Raw genomic sequence first — 24,491 nt, 5'->3', positions numbered from 1 at the left:
AAGTGTAATATATAGGATGTTCAAATTTATGTCTGCTGCATCTATACTACAATACTGTCAACGCATATTAAAACTTAAATAACTCCCTATTCATTGGGCTGAAATTTTCAGGATATAAATAACATTAATTCATGTTTAAGTACCATGTATAGATGTATTTTAGCAATAATTTATGATCATATTTTTTCCTAAGTGTATAAGTGGTATATGAGTTTCAGAAAACAAAAAATTATTGATTTTTAGCCATGTTTTTTTTACAATGAAAACAAAAATGCCAAGTCCTTCCTGTTTGTTCCCATGGAACAAAGTGACTTAAAAAAAATCATTACTTTCGATAGATTGTTTCATAATGATTTTGTAAATATATGACATGTTTATGGCTTGTTGAAGTAAACATAATGCATGTACCTAATTTAAAAAAATTAAAGGATCATATAAACGATGAGTACAAATGAATTATCTCTGTTTATTCGTTATTATTCAATTTATATTTTTGAAATGATAAAATGGAGGGATTGGTTTCAATACTGATGCTTATGTGTGAATGTACCAACAATGGATTTTGGAGAAATAAAATATGTGATTTGGGTTTAAAAACAAGAGGAAAATGTATAATGATCATCTTAGAACTTTTATTGGATTTTGCTTCACAGGCTTGTCAATTTACTTAATTTTTTTGTTGTATAATAACAATGAAATTGATCAATTTATTCATTTTGATGGATTTCCACAACTTTCATTGGTAGATGAAGTCAATGCTATTCTTGATCATCATATTTATTCATGATGTAACTTGAGTAAATTGGGACAAATTAGATTGAAAAATTAAGTAAGTTTTGTTAGATAGAAGAGCATTACGAGTTGATTTTATAAGGATATGGGATTGCATAGGAGACTTATATAGAAAGAACAACTTTGTGAAGTGATATAACTTGTGGCAGCGGTGGGATCAATCTTGATAGATGAACATGGTCAAGCACAATTAATAGAAAGAACCAATAAAAGCATGGAATGCTTAAACTATAGAACAATGAAAACTTTTGGAAAAGGGATGGAAAAGGAAGAGAGTCTAAGCCATGGAATGAGGTGTTGGTTGCAATGAACGCGTTGCTGTAGCCATCATTCAATGATTGTGGCGATGGAGTGAAGGGTGCGGACATGTCTTGGGATGTGAATAAATAAGATGTAAACAATGAAGTATGGAAGCAAAAATTTAGACTTTGCTTTATCAAATATTGGTAGATTTGACTGTTGTAGTAGTGGTGATGGCAGACTTATTGATCCTTGGAAGGAATACAAAAAAAAACACACAACTTATATCAAAGGTGGTTTATATTCAAGCAGTTGGCCTACTTCTAAGACAGTCTAATACAACATTGGCTAACCTACCCCATTTGATCTAATTGCTCTTAACACCACCCGTAGTTTGATGCCTACTTCGGGGGTGTTGCAAGAAAATATTTGCGAACAATCACAAATATGTTCCAATTTTACAACTGATAGATCAACGTTAGATGAAGCAAATCAGATTACACTCCTTGTTTCAAGAAGCAGATTGGCAAGCAATCATAAATTTGCAATTAATGGCAAGACATGATAGATTAAGGGAACAAAAATTGACTTGCAATATTGATCGCAAGTTTCTTGCAACACTGCAATTGCCATATATTGATTTTACTGCCCAGTTTCATAGTCTAATTTCCACTTATCTTTTATTTGGCCAAATGAAAATTTGGTTAAAATAAGACATGAAAGAAATCAAACAAGGGATATGAAAGTATGACTGCTATATCTGTCTATGACGATTGATCTGGCAATAGATCACTAAACTTTGCAAGTAAACTATGTAAATTGATGACAAAGTGTAGTTGCAAGAGAATAATTGCAATTAATTAATAGCAAATATTCTGTTGTAAACTAATAGATTTGAATGTAGTAAATCAGAATACACTCCTAGTTAAAAAAAAAAACAGGTTCTCGATTATTTTCATGATAGATTTCAAATAGATATAAAGGTAGACAGATGATTGATTGCAAGTTTTTTGCAACACAGCTCTTTTGCCACATATTTTCAAAATAACTTTCCTATTGTTTCAAAATTCAAGACTATCTGATATTGTTCAAACTTTCATCTACCCCTTCAGCTTGTCTGCCTTCTTTTGAAAGATATTTTCCCTCTGAAAAACAGCTTTCTACAAAGTTTGGTAAAAAAATGTTGATCTATGTGTCTACGTGTATTCAAGGCCCTATATAAACAAGGTTGCGACACCGGAAGTTGCCGTCATTTGCTCATGGAGCTTTTCAATAGTTCCAAACTCACCGAAGTTTGTGTACAAAGTCAATGGAGGAGATTTTTCAACAGCAAATTTCAGGTAATTTCAATTGTTATTAAGAAAAACAAAATGATAATTTTTAATGAGAATTTTATTTCCTTTATTTTGATATGATTGGTTTGCAATAATTTTGAATTTTAACATGCTTTTTTACTAATTTTTAATAGTTCCAAGGCGTAAACATGACAGTAAAGATACGGTATGGGACTGACAACTGTAGCCGGCAGTGCGGCTGGCTCAGTAGCCCGATATACCGTACGCTGTGGTTGTGTTTCCTGACGGGTTGGGTCCGGACTCATGACATCTCCTTTCAATTTTGAAAAGTTTACAAGAAATGTCTTTGATTTTTTTTTAGCACAGAATGTAAGAAAATATTATAAAGAACAAATAATGATGGTGAAAAGCAGTATTCAAGCTATACTTTTTGCTTTATTTTCCTGAGAAGTGAGATAAAAATTAAAAAAAAAGTGAGATAAAATACAAGGCTTCATTTTTCAGTGTCCGGACACCAAACCCCTCATCGATGTTCCACAGATCCAAATCAAGCTATATTTTTTGCTTTATTTTCCTGAGAAGTGAGATAAAAATTTAAAAAAAGTGAGATAAAATACAAATACAAGGCTTCATTTTTCAGTGTCCGGACACCAAACCCCTCATCGATGTTCCACAGATCCAAAACCAATTTTTTGAAATTCATAGACAATTCCTGGAATTTTCCATTTTGATTTTTAATGAAAATCTTGCAATAATAATACAGTGAGCCTAAATTTGGTCCAAGAAGACTCAAGAAATTAAATTTTTTTTGTTCATGTCCTCTTGAAAAATAGGAACAAAATTATGAAATGACGAGGGCAGAAAATTTTGAGCTCCGACGACGTAGCCTATGTCTGGATCCGGAGGAAGATCTAATGTTAGATCTAAATCTTTGTAAAATATTACATGAATATTTTTAAGTTGCTACAGTAAATTGTCATTTAATTGTAATCATGGGCGGATCCAGGATTTTCCAAAGGGGAGGCACATTTTCCTGAGGAAAAATTTGACATGCAAAAATAAAAAGGACTTCACTATTAAAGGGGGGGGGGCAGGGGCACGCTTGCATTTCTACATTACAATTTTGCTTCTGAAGGGGGCCCCCTTGTAATTTTTGGATTTCCCTGAATTTCCTGGAATTTTTTTAATTTCTGGAACCTTTCCTGGAAAAAAAAAATTCTCAAAGTTCGGGAAGAGTGGAAGCACCCCATCTACTTGCACTCTCCAACCACTCTTTCTGTCTTGAGTCAATGCAACATTCATGTACAATGCACACTCAAAAAGTCAGATCCATTCAGTTGTTTTCATTCTAGACTTAGAAATCTTTTTTTTTTCATTCACAAGAGTGCTCAAAAACTTCTAATTTTGAGCATATTTTGGTGAGGCCCTCTGTGACTGATGCAGATCTTCATCTCCACAGGCTCTCTTTTTCTCTTTTTAATTAGAAAAAAATAATAAATTTCAAGAATTCAATTTAGTTTTTTGCCAAGGCATTTTTTTATGATGATGAATTCACTGTATATTCAAAATTGACTGTTCCAAAATATCAAGTATTCATCCAGTCTAGATCAAGAGAAAATTGACAATCTTGTTCACCACACAGGTTACTAACTGCGAACAAGGTTATCACAACCTTGTGATAACAGTGGTGTTAGCTTACAATGTACATGTAGCACTGCATTTTTTAAAAGTGGTGTTAGACCACATGGATGTTATCACAACCTTGTAGTATTGGATAATTGACCCCATCCCCCATCATACCACTAGTTGCATGACCGGACAGGTTGGATATCTAGACCAAAAATATCTTCGACAAGGCCAAGTAATTTGAAATGGTTTGGAATTAAAATCAATTCTTTGTAGTTTTTCAAAGAAACTTTAAAGGCCTAACATGTAGACCTCTACTCTGTTGATGTTGTGATAAGTATTACAAAAGCCAATGATAATAGATGCTTAGTTGACAAGATAATCATTGATGCACCAAACTTATCTAAGTAAGGTCTTAATATAGATTTTATAGGCCCTAATTGCTGCCGATTGATCTGTTTTGGATGAGAGGAACTACTGGATAAGCCCGTAAGCTGTTTGATTTCCATCATGATAGTATAGTAATAAGATGTGATTATATTACATACATGTAGGGCTACATTGTGCAATCAATCTTTCTTATTTCCTTGAAATCTTCTCCTTTAAATCATGCATCATGTATCATTCCGCCTGTCTTCTGACCGCATTTTGTGCAATGTTGGATGAGTTCGACTCTCATGAAGTTCCAAATTTAAATTCAGAACTTTCATTGGTGGCAACAGCATAAAATAAGGGTCAATCTCTCACTCTCTACCTCTTGTTTCTTTTATTTCATATTAAGTGTACATGTAATGATAATATACGGTAGTTGGATCATGCGTTAATTTAGATACCGGTAGTTGTAAAGAGGTTGTTTTATTAAGCAAATACATTTTAATGCCAATATGAACATTATATGGCATTGGATGTGTGAGGAGGTGCCATGGCTGCATTAGTCTGCAGGCACAGACCGAATGAAACTTGTTTAAGTGTGGCTCCACGTAAAGACTAGCACATACAAAACTTGCTGTCTGAGTGAGAGGGCTTTCAGTACACAAGGCATGAGTAGGATGACAAGAACACACTTGTCGAAACATCAAAATTGGGTGGTCCTTTTCAGGACCAACATTTGCCCAAGAAAAATACATGATGACCATGAAACCTACTACACTATCTCAGATGTTTTTTGCTACACTATGCTTCTTCGCCATGGAAACTTCCAGAAGTTACAACATCTAAGATGGTACAGAGATTGAAGACTTGGTCTAGAAAATGTGCAAAGTATTAGCAGTGCAGAAATTAAAGTAATATTTAATAAAAAGGAAGCTACATGCAAACCAACTGGATTACTAAACTCATTTGTCCATGTACTGACACCATGAAAGCATTTAGGGTTATCATAGACTTGGTGGTCAATGATGTTCGAATATGCCTCGTGAGAATTGAACTCACCCAGTACACAACGAAGAGTTTATAGCCAAATTGGTACTAGGCTAGACAGGAATAATCATTTCTGGGGATTTATTAAAAAATTTCTGACACTTTACTATACGTGTGAGAAGCCAACGCAGTTCAGCAAAACAATTAAATACAGATACTTATGCTTTTGGTCTAGTACTGTACTAGGCCTTCTTGGGTATTTCACTTTCCTTCGGAATAGTTTTAGTTTTACATCACAGTGGCAACTATAAGGATAACCCTGGTCTGTATCATATGAAAATGAAATAAAGCATGTTGATCTCGAGAGCACCGAGATACATGTATATAAGGCATTGAAGAAGTATAAAATCCAAAGAACACCATGATGTTTTTACAGGGCATAAAGGGTAGAAATATTAAGAATGCTATAAAAAATTCTGTAGCGATAGGAATATAAGGGGAAACTAGCACTAGCCTTATTCTGGTGACAACTGACAAGACCACTTATCCAATGTAAACTTTTATGATATAAATAGCCTAACATGATCCTCATTTAGTAAACCTTGTGCTGTGTGGTGACTGAAATGAATAAATATTAATTTACTTTCTTTTTTATGTTCTTTTGATCTAAACTGGATAAAGCACTTCATTATTTGATACAGTCCTCAGTCCTGGTTGTAAATTCATTTGATGCATTGGCCCCAAAATAAATTGAATTATTGAAATTAATTTTGTTCTATCTTATTAAGAATAAGGTAAGTGGAATTGAATATCTGCATTCTGCACAGCACTTATCCCACTTTCCATCAAGCAATATATGTTTCATCTTCAAAATCTAAATTCACAAGTTTGATTCAAATTGTCAAAGTTGATTTTAATATTAAATGAATGTAATTCCCAATAGGATACCGATAATCTTTCTTATAACATGTTTGCATACATTTTTTCCTGTAAATTTTGGCATGTTTATTTTAACTCACTGCATGTAGATCTAGATCTAACGACTAACGTTAGATCTATTTGGTATCATTAATAGATCTAGTAACATTTTTTGCTGTTATTTTTTATAATAGGGCCACTTGTTGGAAAACCAACAAGTTGATATGTGCCGCCCTGTGGCCTATTTAAATATCAGAAATCAAAAATAAATATTTAAGGGCCTACTCAGTCAAACTCAAACTAAAGTCAAGCACAAAGATATCCTGAATCATTCATGTTTTTGAGTGCTCTGGTAAAAAAAATGGCCAAATCGTGGTTTTGGGAACCACTCGTAGATTTGTGTACGCGCACTTGTGTACAAAGTGAATGGAGGTGGAAATAGGGAACCGTGCATGTGACTGAATAAAGCGCTGCTGTATGAAGTGAATGGTGGTTCCCAATATCACGATAATGCCAAAAAATTGAATTCAGCTAAATTTACAACGGCACAAAATCTACAATAAGAATTTAGGATATAAAACTAGTATTTATGGCACCACATGACATACCGATACATCTCACCTCTCGCTCTCCAAACGACCCGTGGGGGACCAGCAGAGCCTTACATCCAGCCCCACAGTTCCGGGGAAAATCAGTGCAGCGTCCCGCTCGCTACAGCAGCAGTGAGCATTTACGGCGTGCGACGAACTCGATTGCCATTTTTCAAATCAACGATATTTCACGTATTTTGTTATAAAATCGTGCAAATTTCATAAATTTAGGTGGTCGCTAGTATACTGATATAAATGTGCAGCGTTAAAATAAATTTCTAACGTCAATTTCCGATATAATTATAAAAAATGATTCAAAATTTTGCACGCATTTCCAATGGTAGCAGTCGACAAAAAGGCCCGGTTGGAACTATTCGAGATCCTTCAAATTTGACCTTTGACCCCTCTTGTCGCAACCTTGTTTATATAGGGCTTTGCGTATATTGTGTGTGCGCCACCACTGGTACGGTATGGCACATTAGCGATTGTTATTGAGGTAAATTCCGGTAGAGACGTGAGATATAATTTCGAGTCGTAATTCTACATATCCTTATCATTTTGTGTAGATGAGACAGCCTTGATTAGTCAGAACATCTTCCGACCGAAGTAACCCCCAAACAATAACGGTAAGTATAGAGTATAATGTGGTTAATTAACTGTTTGAAACTAAAGTTTTCTTGACAAGTTGACTAAGGAGTCCATGGCATTAACCAGTGTTGGTGCATGCAATTCGTATCCAATGATGGTCCAATGGGTATATCACATCTTCGTGATATTGATGTACGAATTGCATAGGAGCTATTTCGCCGGGTTTTTGCTGAGGGTTGTTAACTGGGTGACTTGTGTTGTTGAATGTTGGTGATGATGTCATGACATGACTCATCATGATGGTGGCGGTGGTGCATGTCTTCCCACCTTTAGCAATCATTTTTAGTAGGGTGTTCGGTGACTTTTTGAAATCCACTCATTCATGAACAAGGTTATATGATATCCTTCAGTTAGGCCTATACCTCCATCCAAATGATCCATGTGTGGCAAAATAAGGGTGGCAATAATTGGCTTATTTTCTTTTTCTATGGGACAAATGATTGATTTTCTTATACTTTCAGTTTTCACTACAACTATTCATCATATAACTTGGCTCTTATGTAAATTTTATTCTTTAAATTATTTTTTCTTAATTGAAAATAGAGATTGAAAAATGAAAATTTTCTTGCCATATTACTTTCCATCAATCAGCGTTCTCGCCAGGATTTTTCTTACGCGTGTCGCAAACCCGCCGATTCGGTGGTGGCCGATTTTACACGTGATGTTTTGATTTTCACATGTGCTTTGATGATTTGATCCCGGTAAAGTCAAGTTTCATTGCCAATCCGCGAAGTTCACTGTAATATTGTTCTAATCGGCGGCGCACACCAATACCTAACTTAGAGTTGATATCGGCAAAATGTTGAAATGTTAAGTTGCTGTTTATCTAAAAATGTATGGGTCTTTTTGTCTGGAAATGTTTTAAAGTGTTTTGAGCTGTATTGACTTAAAATATATTTGAAATACCTTTCGTTATGGACTCCCGTTCTCCGAGAAGAAATATAAATCACGCATCTATCAGGACATGTTTTAACATTGTTTTGAGGTGCTTGAGTTGAAATATATTTGATATGCCTTTCGTTACGGACTCCCGTTCTCCAAGAGTAAATATAAATCACGCATTTTTCTGACAACCGCGGGAAAGAAAAATAAAAGAAAATAGAAGTCACAAATATCTCAGATTAATGAACGATCTATTAGGAATGTTTTAAAATTGTTTTGAGGTCCTAACGAGTTAAAATATATTTTATATACCTTTCGCTATGAACTCTCTAAGAATAAAAATCACACATTTATTCTGACAACAGCGGAATTGAAAATAAAAGAACAGAAGTCACAAACATCTAAGTTTAATGAACGATCTATCGGGACATGTTTTAACATTGTTTTGAGATGTTAATGAATTAAAATATATTTGATATATCTTTCAGTACGGACTCCCGTTCTCCGAGAGGAAATATAAATCACGCATCTATCAGAACATGTTTTAACATTGTTTTGAGGTGTTTGAGATGCCTTTCGTTATACATGTATATGGACTCCCGTTCTCCAAAAATAAATATAAATCACGCATTTTTCTGACAACCGCGGGAAAGAAAATAAGACAAATTAGAAGTCACAAACATCTCAGATTAATGAACGATCGATTAGGTATGTTGTAAAATTGTTTTGAGGTCCTAACGAGTTTAAATATATTTTATATACCTTTCGCTTTGAACTCTCTCAGAAATAAAATTCACACATTTATTCTGACAACAGCGGAAATGAAAATAAAAGAACAGAAGTCACAAACATCTAAGATTAATGAACGATCTATCTCAGGACATGTTTTAACATTGTTTTAAGGTGTTAATGATTTAAAATATATTTGATATACATTTCGTTACAGACTCCCGTTCTCCGAGAAGAAATATAAAGCACGCAATTTTCTGACAACAGCGGAAATGAAAATAAAAGAACAAAAGTCACAAACATTTTAGATTAATGAACGATCTATCAGGACATGTTTTAACATTGTTTTGATGTGTTGATGAATTAAAATATATTTAATATACCTTTCGGTACGGACTCCCGTTCTCCAAAAATAAATATACCGGTAAATCACGCATTTTTCTGACAACCGCGGGAAAGAAAATAAAACGAAATAGAAGTCACAAAAATGTCAGATTAATGAACGATCCATTAGGAATGTTTTAAAAAATTTTGAGGTCCTAACGAGTTAAAATATATTTTATATACCTTTAGGCTTTTGCTATGAACTCTTTAAGAAATAAAAAAATGAAGCTACAGCCAAAGCAAGTGATACCTCCTTCGTCATATAAGGTACATTGCGTAATACCTTGGGTGAAGCAGCTGGGCTAGATCTGTCATCAGGACACTCGACAACAAATTTAGATAATCTGCCAAGATTTGCTGAACCATTAAATCAGGTAAACATGAGATGAAAATCGTTTCTCTTGGGTATCATTTGGGCAGCCACTGAGGTCATTTTAAAACATGAGCCATGAGAGCGATTGCTTTGGGTGGTGACGGACATTTCATTGATTTTTTTTCAATCAGCGACTATACAAATAAAAAAAATTATACAAATTCTAATAACTTTTAAAGTCTTTGATGGATTTTCGTAAAACTTTCATCAATGCTTATCATTATGTTTAAGTTCTGCTATGTTTACAATAAACTTTTTGTCAGGGTGAACTCCCGCTTTAATGTTTGGTCACTTGAAAATGACACCTACGTATCACGAACGTGTGTTTTCAGTAAGTTAATTTTCAGTTGGGAAATATTGGAAATATACAAAATCACTTATTCATTTTTACCATGCTTTATTTTTTTTCAGGTTGAGACTTCGAAAATGTGTTGACCATTTTCATCATTTTGCAATTCAAATTCCCTTTAGAGAGATGTTGCAAAGTCTTAGGCATATTTCTGATCTGTACGATGCAGGATCTAGGGGCGGGGGAGTTGGCATGACATATCGATTAAAAATACCTAAACATCGATCTCACGCCACCCCCCCCCCCCTAGAACATCAATCAATAGAACTGTACACACATGTGAAAAACAATACAAGAAATTATAGTCTGTTTTAGATGAAAGAATGAAAAATAAATGGTGAATCCAGCAATTAGCTGTCATACAAATAACATTAACATCTCGCTCCCGGGATCTCGCTTTTTTCCTTTCACAAAATCATCCACATGTATATCGCAAACCGTTTTAACATTCATTCACATTTTCTAATATCAAGAATTAATTTCTTGATGTCAAGTATTAATTTCTTGATATTAAGAATTCATTTCTGATTTCGAGGGTCAATGTATTGCAAGAAATCATTCTGATTTTCAATCAGAAATTCTTGATATCAAGAAATTAATTCTTGATATGGGCAATTCCATGGAAAATGTTCACTTTAGAGAAAAAATGAAGTTTCAGATTTCACTCAAGCAGTCAAATTTTCTTAAAAAGTAATCTATAAAGTCTCAATTTCCAATAGAAAAATCGCAATATTGATAAAATTTTGTAGTTTTTTCCATCATCAAAAAAATAGAATAGTATATTGCAAAATGTAAAAAATGTGGCTATTTTTAAACAATTCATCTTTCCTGTCTCTACTAAAAGCAAACAAGGTCCCAGAGGTCTCTTTTAACTTTTGAATAGTTGATTAATGTTTAAATCAACAGAAAATAATCGTTAAATTTTATGCCATTCATCAATTTTACAGAAATCTGTCTTCAGATTTGTGTGATTTCTTTACCATTATCTGTGTCATGTCCGTTACGTTTTTCACTTAAAGTTTTCACAGCTTACAGGAAGTTTGTCTAAAGGTACTGCAGATTCAGATTCTATGTTAGAATTAAACCCCCTACCATGTGTAGCAATCATTTTCCCTTACCACTTCTCATTTTCATAAAAATGGCGTAACGGACATGACAATTCGCGTAACGGACATGACGCCTTATATATGGCAAATGGCAGCATTTACAAAAACAAAATATTAGGCTCAGTGTCACAGACTGGGGTTAGTCTCAATTGTTTGAGGATAGCTGAATGTAATATTTCCTAGAATCTGCATGTCATTCAAGCTATTTTTAGAACTTGGTGAATGAAGAAAGTTCAGCTCTTGTTCTGGTAGATTTTTCTGAGAATTAACGGTATGCCACATAATACTAGGATAAGATGCAGCTAGATCTGGCAACATACTCGGCTCACAATCTGCATCATTCGTGTTTGAACAAACATTTGATTATCTTAGGTTCTTGCACTGACAGTTTGGAGCATGATAAAAATCCAACTTGTGAATTCATGATCATTGAGGATATTACTTCAAAGTATCTGACATTCACCAACCTCTACATGTACTTCTTCAGTGATGGCATGGGAATTGGGCTCACATTTAAAAGCAAGTTTGTATTCGGATATCTGTGTTTCATGATGTAGCTCTATGAATCCATGAATCTACAGTGGCACTTCTTTGCAATATCACAAAGCAAAGGGGCCGTGGAAAGAATGTGGCGCGATCAATAAATTATGTCATCATAGTATTTTGGTCAGCCATAATCACGATTTGAATGATGTATCTTCAATTGTACATAAGCAGCGCGGACAATACAACAAAATTAGATACAGCCACATTTGTCAGCAAGCAAGATTGTAAGATTTACATGTAGAATATTCAAGATTTGATGAAAGGATGATTATCCTCAGGATGATACTGTACATGTAGTTATTTTGAATGACAAAAAATCTCAGAAGCTATTTACAAACATTCCGATTACCTTTCAACTCGTACATAATCGATAATGAAAATTCCAGGTACTGCTATCAAATTATAATACCATTTTTTGTAATCTTAAAACTGACATTAATACTAGTACATGTTCTTTATCATACAATACACTCCATAATATATTCTTAGATTTATACAGGTCTGGTAAATTTTGTTTTCTTGTCACAAAAAATGAGATTTGGTCTTCTCAGTGTGTCGTAGTGGTATGACAAACATTGTATTCAATATAGAATTATCACTTAGGCTATAGCTATTAATTTAATGATACCTGCTAATAATATCTACATATTTTTCTTTAGAGTGTTAGTAAAGGTTCTTTGCTGTTACACAATTGCATTTATTATTCATATTTCTTTCATTTTGAAACTAAGAAGTGCTATTCAAGTTCACTTCGTAAGGGTGTCATGTCCGTTACGCTAGTATGTTATCAAATATTAGGGCATGAATAAAAAATAATCTTTTCTATCAACTTTTTCTCCTTTAATTAGGTGTGGTGGATGGTAGTAACTGGAAAATACTCATTAACTGTTGTTAATCGGTGTAAAATAAATTTTTCTAAATATTTTTTTTGTTTTATAAAAATTGTACAAAAAGACCCCCTCTCAAATTGCAAAATAATAGGAGATATTACAGATTACCAGTTATGATATGTGTCTCTAACCTCTAGCCTTAACATGAAAACAATTAGACTTGTACCATATCTTGTAATAAAATAATTATATTCGCTTACAAAAAGTGGACGAAACTGTCATGTCCGTTACGCTTTGTGTGTCATGTCCGTTACGCTACATTTTGAGCTAGGAATACAGAATGCACTGTAAAACTGTTGTTAAACACCATTTTATGGATAGAGCATGATCTTAAGGTTAAATTAACACCAACGTCAGGTGCATGCAATCTAAGAATTCACAGGAATTTTGATAAGCAATAGGAGGTAAAAATGCTTCGTCCATTTCGTGTCATGTCCGTTACGCTCACAAAGAGTGCAATTTCTCCGCAACTGTTGAACGAAATGATTTGAAATTTTATGTGTATGTAACTGATACTTAAATGTGTCTGATAAGCTTAGTAACAATTATACAAAAAACTGCTATTTCTACTGTATAAACCTTTTAATTACAAAAATTTGTCTGAATGTCATGTCCGCTGGAATTGACCATATCAAGATCTTCATTTTCATTTCTGATTTTGTGCATGCATCAATATATTGCAAGAAATCGTTCTGATTTTTATTCACAAATGAATTATTGATATCAAGAAATTAATTCTTGATATCAAGGTCTTCATTTTCATTTCTGATTTCGTGCATCAATATATTGCAAGAAATAATTCTGATTTTTATTCAGAAATTAATTCTTGATATCAAGAAATGAATTCTTGATAACAAGAAAATCATTCTGATATTTATTCAGGAATCAATTCTTGATATCAAGAATTCATTTTCATTTCTGATTTCGAGCGTCAATGTATTGCAAAAAATCAATCTGATTTTTTTAAAGAAATGAATTCTTGATATCCAGAAATTATTTTTTTATATCAAGAAATGAATTCTTGATATCACAAGAAATGAATCTTTGATATCAAGAATTCATTTCTGAATTCGATCGTCAATTTATTGCAAAAAAATCATTCTGATTATTAATCAGTAATGAATTCTTGATATCAAGTTAGAAATTAATTCTTGATATAAAAATAAATGTTTTTGGGTATCAAGAATTAATTTCTTGATATCAAGAAATCGTTTTATGATATCAAGAAATGAGTTCTTGATATCAAGAAATGAATTCAAGAAATTAATTCTTGATATCAATAAATCTAATAATTTTTGATATCAGAAAATGTTAAAATAGCTTGCCATACGCACGTCGCTGGCCGGCCAAGCCTATTATATTAGAGTTCATACATCCAAGAATTTCAACAATTATTTCGTTGTTACATGACAGCAGAAATTGAGAATAAACGTTAAGAATATACTTAGCAAGTAATTACCAGGAAAATTATATGGAACAATTCATTTTAAAATCAAAATTACTTGAAAGTTATCAGAATACGGTATCATGTAAAAATGAAAAGTTACGTCGCATCGCGGACAATTCAGTTCCAAACATTGCGTGCAGGTCCGGCTCTGGCTCAGCTAGCTACCCGCGCCAGCGGGCTGGCAAAGCTAGCGTGGCTGGGTGGCTGGCTAGCCGGCTGGAAGTGGAAATGCGCCAGTGTCTATGCATGGATATTATCCGGTCAAGTGATAAGATCATAGTTTGTCTGTTGCCGAAATGATTCTGAAACATTCTATATTTTTTAGGATTGATGATGAATAATGCAACAATTATTTTCGATGATTTTCCCTCACTTTTTATAATTTTTTTTTGCCCGTGTCGCTCACTTTTTGCGCGTGACGCACCAGGAGCTTGTGGAATTTGCGTGTGTCGCATGCGACGCGTGTGTTCTACACTGGCGAGAACGTTGTTTCCACCAATAGAGGGTGTACACTTAAATAAAAGGGAATAACACCACTTCCTTTTTTTAATGGCATATGGAGGAGCTACTTAACTGATATTACAAGATTAAAATTTCAAAAATTCATAATTCTGTTATTTTTCAATGGTGTTTCATCGAACCAGCAGTTTTTCTGAAAATTTTCTGCTTTTAAAAACCAACTGTCAAATTGATCTAGATTAGATCTACTTGCCAAAAGTTGGCACTAATTAGACTTCCATGGCCAGCTAAATTACAACTTGATTAGCAAACTAATAGATTTTAGTTCAATTTTTACCCAGATTTGCTCTGCAAATTTTAATGTGTACTGTACTACTGTACTGGTTATTAATCACAGCTGAAATTCAGCCGCATTGGAATAGCTCTATTTCGGCTTCGATCTCGAAGTCGTCTATATCTCAGTCAGACTTTGTCCACGTTGGAACCTTTAGGGTACCGTACTACAGCATTGATTGAGTAGGCTCACTACGTAAAAAAAAAGTTAAATGATTCATTCAGTACCAGCTTAATTGATACCTAATTGATTTCTTTAGCCAATTAGTCAAAACTCTTTATATTGCAGATTAAAAGTATATATACAGTAAAAAAAAACACGAGTGACTATCTCATCTACACAAATTTCTATTACAATACAATTGTAGTAACTTAACAGGTTTTCTAAATATCATATGATTTGTAAAATCTTTTTTTTTTCATCTGCAGAACATGTCAGCTGTTCAGGGACCTCCCCCACAAGAAGGTACATTTTCCTCTTTTCTAACAATATAATAGTAATGGAATATGAACACATTCTTAGTCGTAATCTAAATTTTAATGGAGTTGAATAGATCTATCGAATTGACTGAATACTGGGGCTACATGGATTTATCCCCCCCCCCAAAAAAAAATTAATCAAGGTAAAAAAATTGGATAAGTATTTTTGTTTGTGTGCTTGCCTTTAAAAAAAATGAAAACAAAGTATTGAATGAGATAGTTCCTGTGCTGTTACAAGCAGATAAACAGTTACATTGTTTCAGAAATGAAAATTTAATATTATTAGCTACTTTCCTTTAACATATTGGGATGCAAATGAAATTAAATACCTTTTTCAGTATGATATTCTTATTCAGTTATTTGCTTGTACAAATGAATTTGAATAACCTTTCGGATTCTGTTTTTTGTTTGGAAAATTACACAATAATCAAAGATAATTTTCTTTACTTTTCTCGTGCCACATTCAAATATAACATTTCATTTTTTAAATGTTATTAAAATTATTTTTGAGAACTATAGAATTAATAAATTCAATGTTAACTTTTGACTCTCAAACTTTGGAAACTCTTACAAAATTTGGCAACATATATATTCCTATCATCTCTGACAACTTCTTTGTTGGCTTATGTAGATAAAAGCCAAGAAGCTGGAGGGATGCAAGCTCCACCCCCTTACACCCAAGCTGCGGAGCCATCCAGTTACCCCACCAATCCTGGCTATCCAACTCAACCTCCACCAGCATCAGGCTATCCTGTGCAGCCTCCTCCTGCTGCTGGCTACCCAGCCCAGCCCCCTCCTGCTGCCGGTTACCCAGCCCAGCCCCCTCCCATGACTGTACCGCCCTACACTGGTCAACCACAGGGAGTTGATCCTAGCAACGTGGTGATTGTTAATCAGGTTTGTGAAAATAAACGTAAAAAAATATATATATAAAAATATATATATATTGGACTTGCCCATAAATATGAAAAAGGAATGTTGATGAACACTTCAATGTCCTGTTGCAGGATAACAATTTCTGCAAAAGAATTTGTACATACTGTATATATAAAGTATGAGAGCATACATAAATGCTTGGAGGAGGGAGACACATGAACATGTTCAGACTTGATACTTTGTGGTTTAGTTATAAATCTTGTTCTTTTTTATAACAATATTGTGCCCCATAAAGATATTGAAAATAAAATCAATGGACTTAGTATCTTTTGACATCAACTTGTAAATCTGCATATCAGATTTTTTTGCAAGTTACAGAAGTCAAATTCTCCATTTCTTCAGCAAAAGTTTGGAAAAGATCAGAGAAAGGCAACAATTTCATTTGTTGCAAAAATGTTGAACTGTACTGACCTTGATAAATCATTCTGACAGTATTAAACATTCAGCTTACCGGTAAGTAGATTTTAAAACTTACAAGTTTCAAACTTCTGTCCATTTCCCTCCATTCTGTATTTATCAGCCTGGTGTAGTGGTCCATCATCACCTTTTATTCCGAGATGTTCCAGTGGCTTGCACATGTCCTAATTGTCACAATCAAGTGACGTCTAACGTCCGTCGGGAGGTTGGAGGACTTACTCTCCTCATCATGGGGGCGCTCTGCATCTTTGGGTAAGTCCATTTTTGTCACATGTAGAGACAGATTTTACTTTTTAAAGTAAGTCGCGCTTTGTATTTCAGAGGATTTGCATTTCATTTTTCAGAATGAGTTAAAAAGTTTTGCCATAGATTTTCATGCTATAGTGGGCCTACAAGTGATATTAAATTTGGAAAAAATAGGATGTGGATAGGAGTATGATTCCCTTACTCATTTCTAGATTCATTCATTTAATTTTAATTTAATTTTAAGATCTATGTTTTGAAGTGAATAGATAATGCAGACTAGTAGAAAATTACTCAACTACCTGTCCATTTTTTTTTCTGAGGGGGGGGGGGAGGGTTCACTGTAGCAATGCTAAAATTGCTTTCTGGAATTTGATTTTCTAGTGAATGACTGCGCCTTTATTTACTTTTTATTATTAAGTTATGTTATACTGATGTATTATATATCTGAATTAAGATACAATTGGAATAAAAATATCCCTGAATATTCATTTCTACAAATAGGTTTTGTTTCTTTTACCTTTTTATTTGCTAAGATTAAAGATGTTTGGTGATTGTCATTACCCTTCCTTTGTCACTTGATTATATTCTAATATAATATATCAGGCTTCGAGAAAGCATAATGGGAATTATTTATCTGAGGTTGGTCTGGTAATTACTATTATTGCCTGAAGGGCAAAGCCCAACCTTGGAAAAATAAATAATACTACATGTATGCTTTGGAAGGAAAAGCCTGATATATTTGTTTTATATCCAACTTTTGATAAATTAGAACCAAATTCTATGCGCTGAGCTTGCAGAGTGCGGTTACTTGCGATGAATGTCCTACTTTTACCTAAGCCACTGCCCCCAGCGGAACGCGGATTAGTGCCTGCGCCAACGAATCAAGGGACTTGCCCGGGAGGGACAGCTTGCTGACCGGCACGTCAGGCGCGCCTGAGAGATGAAATATCCAGTTTTCTTCAATAAGGATGTCAGAATATTGGTACAGTGAAAATTATATGGAGGTCTGACATCAGGCAACAGCATAGTTAAAATATATTTTGTCACATAAAAATACTATTTGAACCAATCACTATTCAGGAAGTAATGATATCTTACATACTTTATAATGTGAGTTTGTCTATAAAGGATGTTGCCATTACTTGAACACACCAAAGTTGGATTAAATTTAAAGCATGTTTGTTTTTAACATTTCCCAGCCCTTAACATGCACACCCACTATTCATTTTCTGCTTTGAGTATTTTATTCCTGTCCTGTCCTATATCATGGATCCTAGAATATGTGTCTGTATTTTTACTTTAGAAAATATAAACAGGTGCAATATTGAATTACGGTAAAAGATTTAGTTGGGGTAGAAAATTGTAATGATTCTTGACCCAGGTTATTTGGATATTGGATAAGAGTAAAATAGAATGTTTTGTAGTTATCATACTTGTCTTATAGTCTTGTGGTAGGTCTGTTATGTGAACACATTACAATAATAATAATAATAATAGGCATTTATATAGCGCCATCTATCTAGAAATATTCTATTCCGAGGCACGTTATTATTATTATTACCCCGGCTTTAGCTCGAGCTGCCTTTCAGCACTCATGCATTCAAGGAATTAATCCTGCCGGGTACCCATTCACCTCACCTGGGTCGAGTGCAGCTCAATGTGGATAAATTTCTTGCTGAAGGAAATTACGCCATGGCTGGGATTATTATTGTTATACCAATGAATCCTTTCATTCCTTTGACTTCCGTCATATGGCATTATTACTGAAAATTCAGTTGGTAATTCTTGCAAATTTGATCTTTGAACCTGCAGACTGTGGCTTTTCTGTTGCTTGATTCCACTGTGTATCGATGCCTGCAAGGATGCTGTCCATACATGCCCTGTGTGCAACCATCAGTTAGGCCGCTGGAATCAGCTTTAGAAGCGAGACCCGCCACCACAACTCCCAGATCAAAGTCAACCAAGTACTAGGTCACTCACTCCCCTCTGCCTGAGGCCCAGGACCAAAATTCAGTCCCATTTAGATTCCCTGCTTTATCATCAGAAAGACCCAGATGCAGGACCAGGAACACATGAGAAACCCTGTGCATAGTACATGTACCATCAAATAGGAAGATGGATGATGGATTGTAATCTTCAAAATAAATAATTTTCTGGATGTCTGTTATTGTTTTCCTTGGCTTGTAAAATAGATTTCTTTTTTCTTGATGGCTGTGGGACATATGTACTTCAATTAAAACATTGACCGTATAAAGAAAATTGATCTGGGGCCTGTTGTAGAAAGAGTTGCAATCAATCGCAACTCTCAAAATCATGCGCAACTTGATTTTCAACCAATCAACAGCACGCATTTTGGACTTGCAATTGATTTTTTTAACTTGCGTTTAAACGCAACTCTTTCTGCAACGGACCCCTGGTTTGCTAAACTGTTAGCAATTGTACAGAATGATCAGACTTAATACAGGTATACCAAATGAAAGTGAACAAAAATATGTTTTTAAATGCTCTGACTAGAATTTATATATTTTACAGCCTCCTAAGTTTTGGTGAATCCCCTAAAATTGGCTGTTACTATTCCATTTTACATGTAATACATGATGTGAATGGATATTATGGTGTGGATGATGGAAAATATTCATGTTTTCGTGGATGTATTTTGTGATATTTGATTGGGAATCTGATCAAAGTGAAAAATATCTGTGCATTTTTTTACTTTCGAAATATATATAAATCCACTTTTCAAGTACGAAATGTGCAGAAAAATTGCAGGATATGATCTTTGTATGTAGATTTCTGGTAGTCATTTATTGAATTTGTATTCAAAGTGTCCTTTTAAAGAAAGAAAAATTGTACTAAAGGGGAAAATAACATAAAAATTCTAATTTTCAATCAGTGGCGGAAAAAAAAATCCATGGCCACTAATTATGTGTAAGACTAGAGTGTAAAATAATGCTCAAGTATCCCATATATTTGACCAAAAGATGGGCTTTGATATTTTATGGTGATGTATGTTAGATGATATGTATCATATCTTTTCATTCTAATGTAGCATTAATGTTCTGAAGCATAGTGAACAAGCTTTATCAAGTCGTAAAAAAGCATAGAGGTATTCAACTTAGCTCAAATGAGTCTTGTTTTATGAAACTATGCGTACTACTATAACTCCACTTAATATGCAAAAGGAGTTTACATTTCTATTTTACAGAGATGATGAAGTCAAACTGTCAAAGTATGATTAGGACCAGATATATTCTAATGGTAAAAATTCAGAAATTATCGTACTATTATTCGAAGTATAAAGTATAGTGCATTATAAATATACCTTGAATTGGAGTAATTAAGATTTAAATGATACAAATTCCAGTTGCTAAGAAATCATGCGGGGGAACGGGCCTTTGCTCATGCAGGGCCTAGCCTGTGGAATTCTCTCCCACAGAGTTTGAAAACCCAGACTTCAGTGACCACTATCGAGGGCAACCTGGAAACATACCTGCATGTATAAGAGTGCTTTTTGATAGACATTGACTTATTGTTCAGACATGTATTATATGTAAATAGTTTTTGTTCTGCTCTGAAGCGCCTTTAGCATCTAATTAAGATGGAAAGTGCGCTACACGAATCTCATGTATTTTTATTATACTAAGAGACATTTGAATTCCCAGTTGCATTCAGTATAAAACACATCACTGCATCGGTCAAATCATGCTAAAAAGATGTATGGTAGGGAGTCCTAAAGCTACGTGGGTCCTAAAGCTATGCACCACTCATCGCGCATGCAGTTTTGAATGGCAAATGCGCACTCTGTGTGTGGAACTGTGACTGCAGAGTGACGAACAATTCCTATTCTTTTTTTTCAACAGAGGCTGCAATAAATCTCTAAATACAGAGAAAACCAATGGCTGCTTGGAATTTCGGAGTTATATTCACTTTAATTTCATATATCCTTTAATGTGAACATATTTTAGAAATTGTGGTACAGGAAATACTATTTTTTGCATGATAAATCGAGTGCGTACATGTAGCTTTAGGACCCTTTCTACATCGGGCGGCGAAATCAAGAGGTGTTCGGAAAACACAGCGGGATTTTCGTATTAGCGAGTTCTGTGATATTTTCTTCTTGGTTAATGATCTTTAGAATATTTGCCACAAATTAGTGAAAGATAATTTGTTCAAATATTGAAATTTGCATAGTTTTTATCGTTTGAAAACAAAGTGCGTAGCTTTAGGTCCCCACATCATACACTTTTGTGTTTTATCATGTGTGTTTCAGCATTTATGCATGACTCTTAAACTTTTCTTTGTGTAAAACACCACATTGGTCATTCATTATTCATCCACAATTCAGTTTGAAATTTTCCATAGAAATCGCTCAAATCAGTAGAAAATCTGCTTTTTAAAATCAGAATTTGATATCAACAAAGGTGGTTTTTGCCTTTTTGAAAATACCGTTTCTTCTACATTACCTTTTATATTGTTGGATTGTGTGTGATAATGTTTTTACAATTTCATATTATTCTTATTAGTATTATCACATAACTCTTTGTAATCATACTTTAGATATATGATAAATATGCAATATGGATTATCTATGTTGTGAAACTCTTAATACTCTGTATTTCAAGTGCTTATATTCACATGTATATTGGTATATCTGTGTATTTGGGGAGTTTTTGTATTTCAATATTCTATTCCATTTTCATAATGTAGTCTACTTTTTTAGTGCAAATAATTGTTTAGATATGGAAGATTTAATTTACCCATTTTAAAGTACACTATTGAATTGTGAACATATGTTTATTAATTATCTTTGTTTTCTTTAAACCCCTTTTTATTTTGGGATATGTGGAATATGGAATAGATATGGCTGCAAGTTTATTTTTATTGAGAAAGAAAATATTGTATTCTGTTTCTTTTTTAATATGGATATTCAAATATTTATTGTGATTATGTTATTCATTAATTGAAATAAAGGTATGTGTACTGTAGAGGTATATTATCCCATGGCACTCTCATATTTGAGGGTTTGCTTTGTCAAAAAAATGAGGAACAAAAATATTAATTGCCTGTTGAATATGACCCCAAAAGATCTAGATGTACACTGTACAAGATGCGTTTCTCTCAAGTGATCTTTTATTTACTTTATGGTTGCATAAGTTTCCTTAACCCCATATGCCTATACATCTAGATCTAGGATTCATTAATTTGAAATTGGACAATAGGCCTATACCGGCTGCACAGAAACGTTGTTAGTGCTAACAGATGCCTTGTTACATCCAGTAATGCCGGAGTGATGCCCAATATCACAACAATGCATTATTCACATCTTGGATCAACGTTATACATCCAAATTTGAAAAGGGTGTTACCAGGCCTTTTAACACTAAAAAGGTTTTTGTACAGCCGATACTGTTTACAAACCTATATATATATATATATATATATATATATATATATATATATATATATATATATATATATATATATATATATATATATATTCAAATCTTGAGACTTTTCTTTCTTGGAAACCTACTAATTACATGTTTGATATATTTTTAACATTTTATTTTGTAGTACAATTATTGAAATCCAGTTACTTGTTGCTAGGTCTGCCAAGCCTGTAGTATGGTTTGAAAATATCTTTGAAAATGTCTTTGACAATAGGTTAATTCTCGGTTAAGTTGTCAACTTAATCTGCCTTATGATAAGAACAAGAGCTGAAAATTTTGTGAAAGAAATATCTTTGAAAGAGGCTTTACTTTTCCATTCAGCTGAAGAAAATTTCAAACTAATTGTACTTATGATATCAATACGATTTCACCAGTTCTTTCTTATTTCAGAGTCACTTTATTGTCTGTCATATATACATATATATATTCATAATAAAGGAAGACACCTTAATACTCAAGAGATCTGTTTACAATGTTTTGCATTGATTATAATGTACAACAGAGTACTACCAACCAATGAGGAAGGGAAGCAACAGTATGAACAAAAATTACAAATAAATGTACATACATGATAAAACAATAATAACATAATAATTATGTCATGAATTTGTCAAGACTTCCATGGACTTGCCTAAAGATAAATAGAAGAACACTGCAATGTATATTGAGACAAATATCAATTTTGAAGCAAAAAAAAAAAAGATGAAGAGCAAAAGCAAAAGCCACTTCCCTTCATCATTGTATGAGTATGAAATGGTTCTTGGTATGGTATGGTAAACAATAATGATGCTTTGGTTTGCAATCATATCAGGAAGGGGGTGTTCAGTTGTGCATGACTTATGTACAACTGGTGACCTACAGTATTCTTCTGTGAAAAGATACCCCAAAATATTAGCTTGATTTCACAAAACTGGGATCATTTTTAACCAAAGAGTTAATATCTTACACCTCAATAATTTGTGTGTCAAAAAAAGAATTTGAGCCATTGTGTAAATTAGAAGTCTGGACTCATTTTGGAACATTTTGCAGCAAAATAATAAAAGTGCAGGTGAGCTATATAATGAAGAAGATTTCATAAAAGAAAAACTTTCTTTTTCTAGATAAAAAATGTCAGATTGCTAATATGAAAAATATATGTTGAATTTCCTTTCTCATGTATTTACAATTTCACTTTAATAGCAATAAATAATCTTTTAAATTATACACAGCTGTACACATTTACAATGGGAGTTTAAAATTTACAAGGTCAGCATGTTGAATCTCTTACTTGGATAAGCAAAAATAAAAGAAACTACAAAAATTGATTATTGATTTGAATTGTTCCCATGAATAGGAAGTGTAAACTCACTTCATTGCTTCCTTTGTACTTGCATACATTACAATCGTGAAGGAAAAATCCGAAGCAAAGGACTTCTTTATATGCTTGTAGGGAAATCACAAATATAAACTGCATATCACAGCCAAATGTATTCATAAGCATAAAAGAAAATAGGAAGAAAATGAGTTGAAAGTGACAGAGATTGAGGAGAAGAAAAGTTTATTTCCAATTATCAGATAGTAGCATAATAATACACTTTTATATAGCGCTTAATACATCGGAACGACATGTCCACAGATATATCATTACCCTGGTCACTGGATTCGATCAGTCATTCCCTCACATGATGTATGCACATCCTCCACTCCCTGGGGAACATTCCAGTCAGTCGCCAGTAAGGCGCACACATTACTGGACAAGCTACAATGACTTTCACATCCTACTGGGTACCCATTTAGCACCTGGGTGAAGAGTGGCAAGGTGTGATTAACGCCTTGCCAAAGGATGCCAGACCGTGGTGGGATTTGAGCACATAACCCTCTGTTTACAAGGCGAGAGTCAGAACCACTACACCACGGCTCCTCCACAAAGCAGATGACTCGGTGCAAACAAACTCAAAAGATAAATTGAACACCTTGGTACAGTTATCAAAACATGCATTTTTTGAGCACAGAATGAT

At 33.8% G+C, this 24,491-nt stretch overlaps 1 protein-coding gene across 1 annotated transcript; it reads left to right on the top strand.

The window, feature by feature from the left end:
- Positions 1-7,287: 7,287 nt before the first annotated feature.
- On the top strand, positions 7,288-20,256 carry LOC121423238 (lipopolysaccharide-induced tumor necrosis factor-alpha factor homolog). Its single transcript, XM_041618559.1, has 5 exons — positions 7,288-7,446; positions 15,396-15,432; positions 16,078-16,343; positions 16,903-17,051; positions 18,858-20,256. Exons 2-5 carry the CDS (start codon positions 15,399-15,401, stop codon positions 18,964-18,966), a joined length of 558 nt encoding a protein of 185 aa, XP_041474493.1. The 5' UTR covers positions 7,288-7,446; positions 15,396-15,398; the 3' UTR covers positions 18,967-20,256.
- Positions 20,257-24,491: the final 4,235 nt, after the last annotated feature.

The sequence above is a fragment of the Lytechinus variegatus genome, chromosome 10 (genome assembly GCF_018143015.1).
Source record: "Lytechinus variegatus isolate NC3 chromosome 10, Lvar_3.0, whole genome shotgun sequence".
NCBI lineage: Eukaryota > Metazoa > Echinodermata > Echinoidea > Temnopleuroida > Toxopneustidae > Lytechinus > Lytechinus variegatus.
Note: the sequence above shows the minus strand (reverse complement) of the source record. Positions and strands in the feature narration are given on the sequence as shown.

Coding starts and splice junctions, on each gene's coding strand:
- LOC121423238 (XM_041618559.1), top strand. CDS start 15,399: ATGTCAGCTGTTCAGGGACCTCCCCCACAAGAAG. Junction 16,344..16,902: donor ACGTGGTGATTGTTAATCAG/GTTTGTGAAAAT, acceptor TGTATTTATCAG/CCTGGTGTAGTGGTCCATCA. Junction 17,052..18,857: donor GGGGCGCTCTGCATCTTTGG/GTAAGTCCATTT, acceptor TTGAACCTGCAG/ACTGTGGCTTTTCTGTTGCT.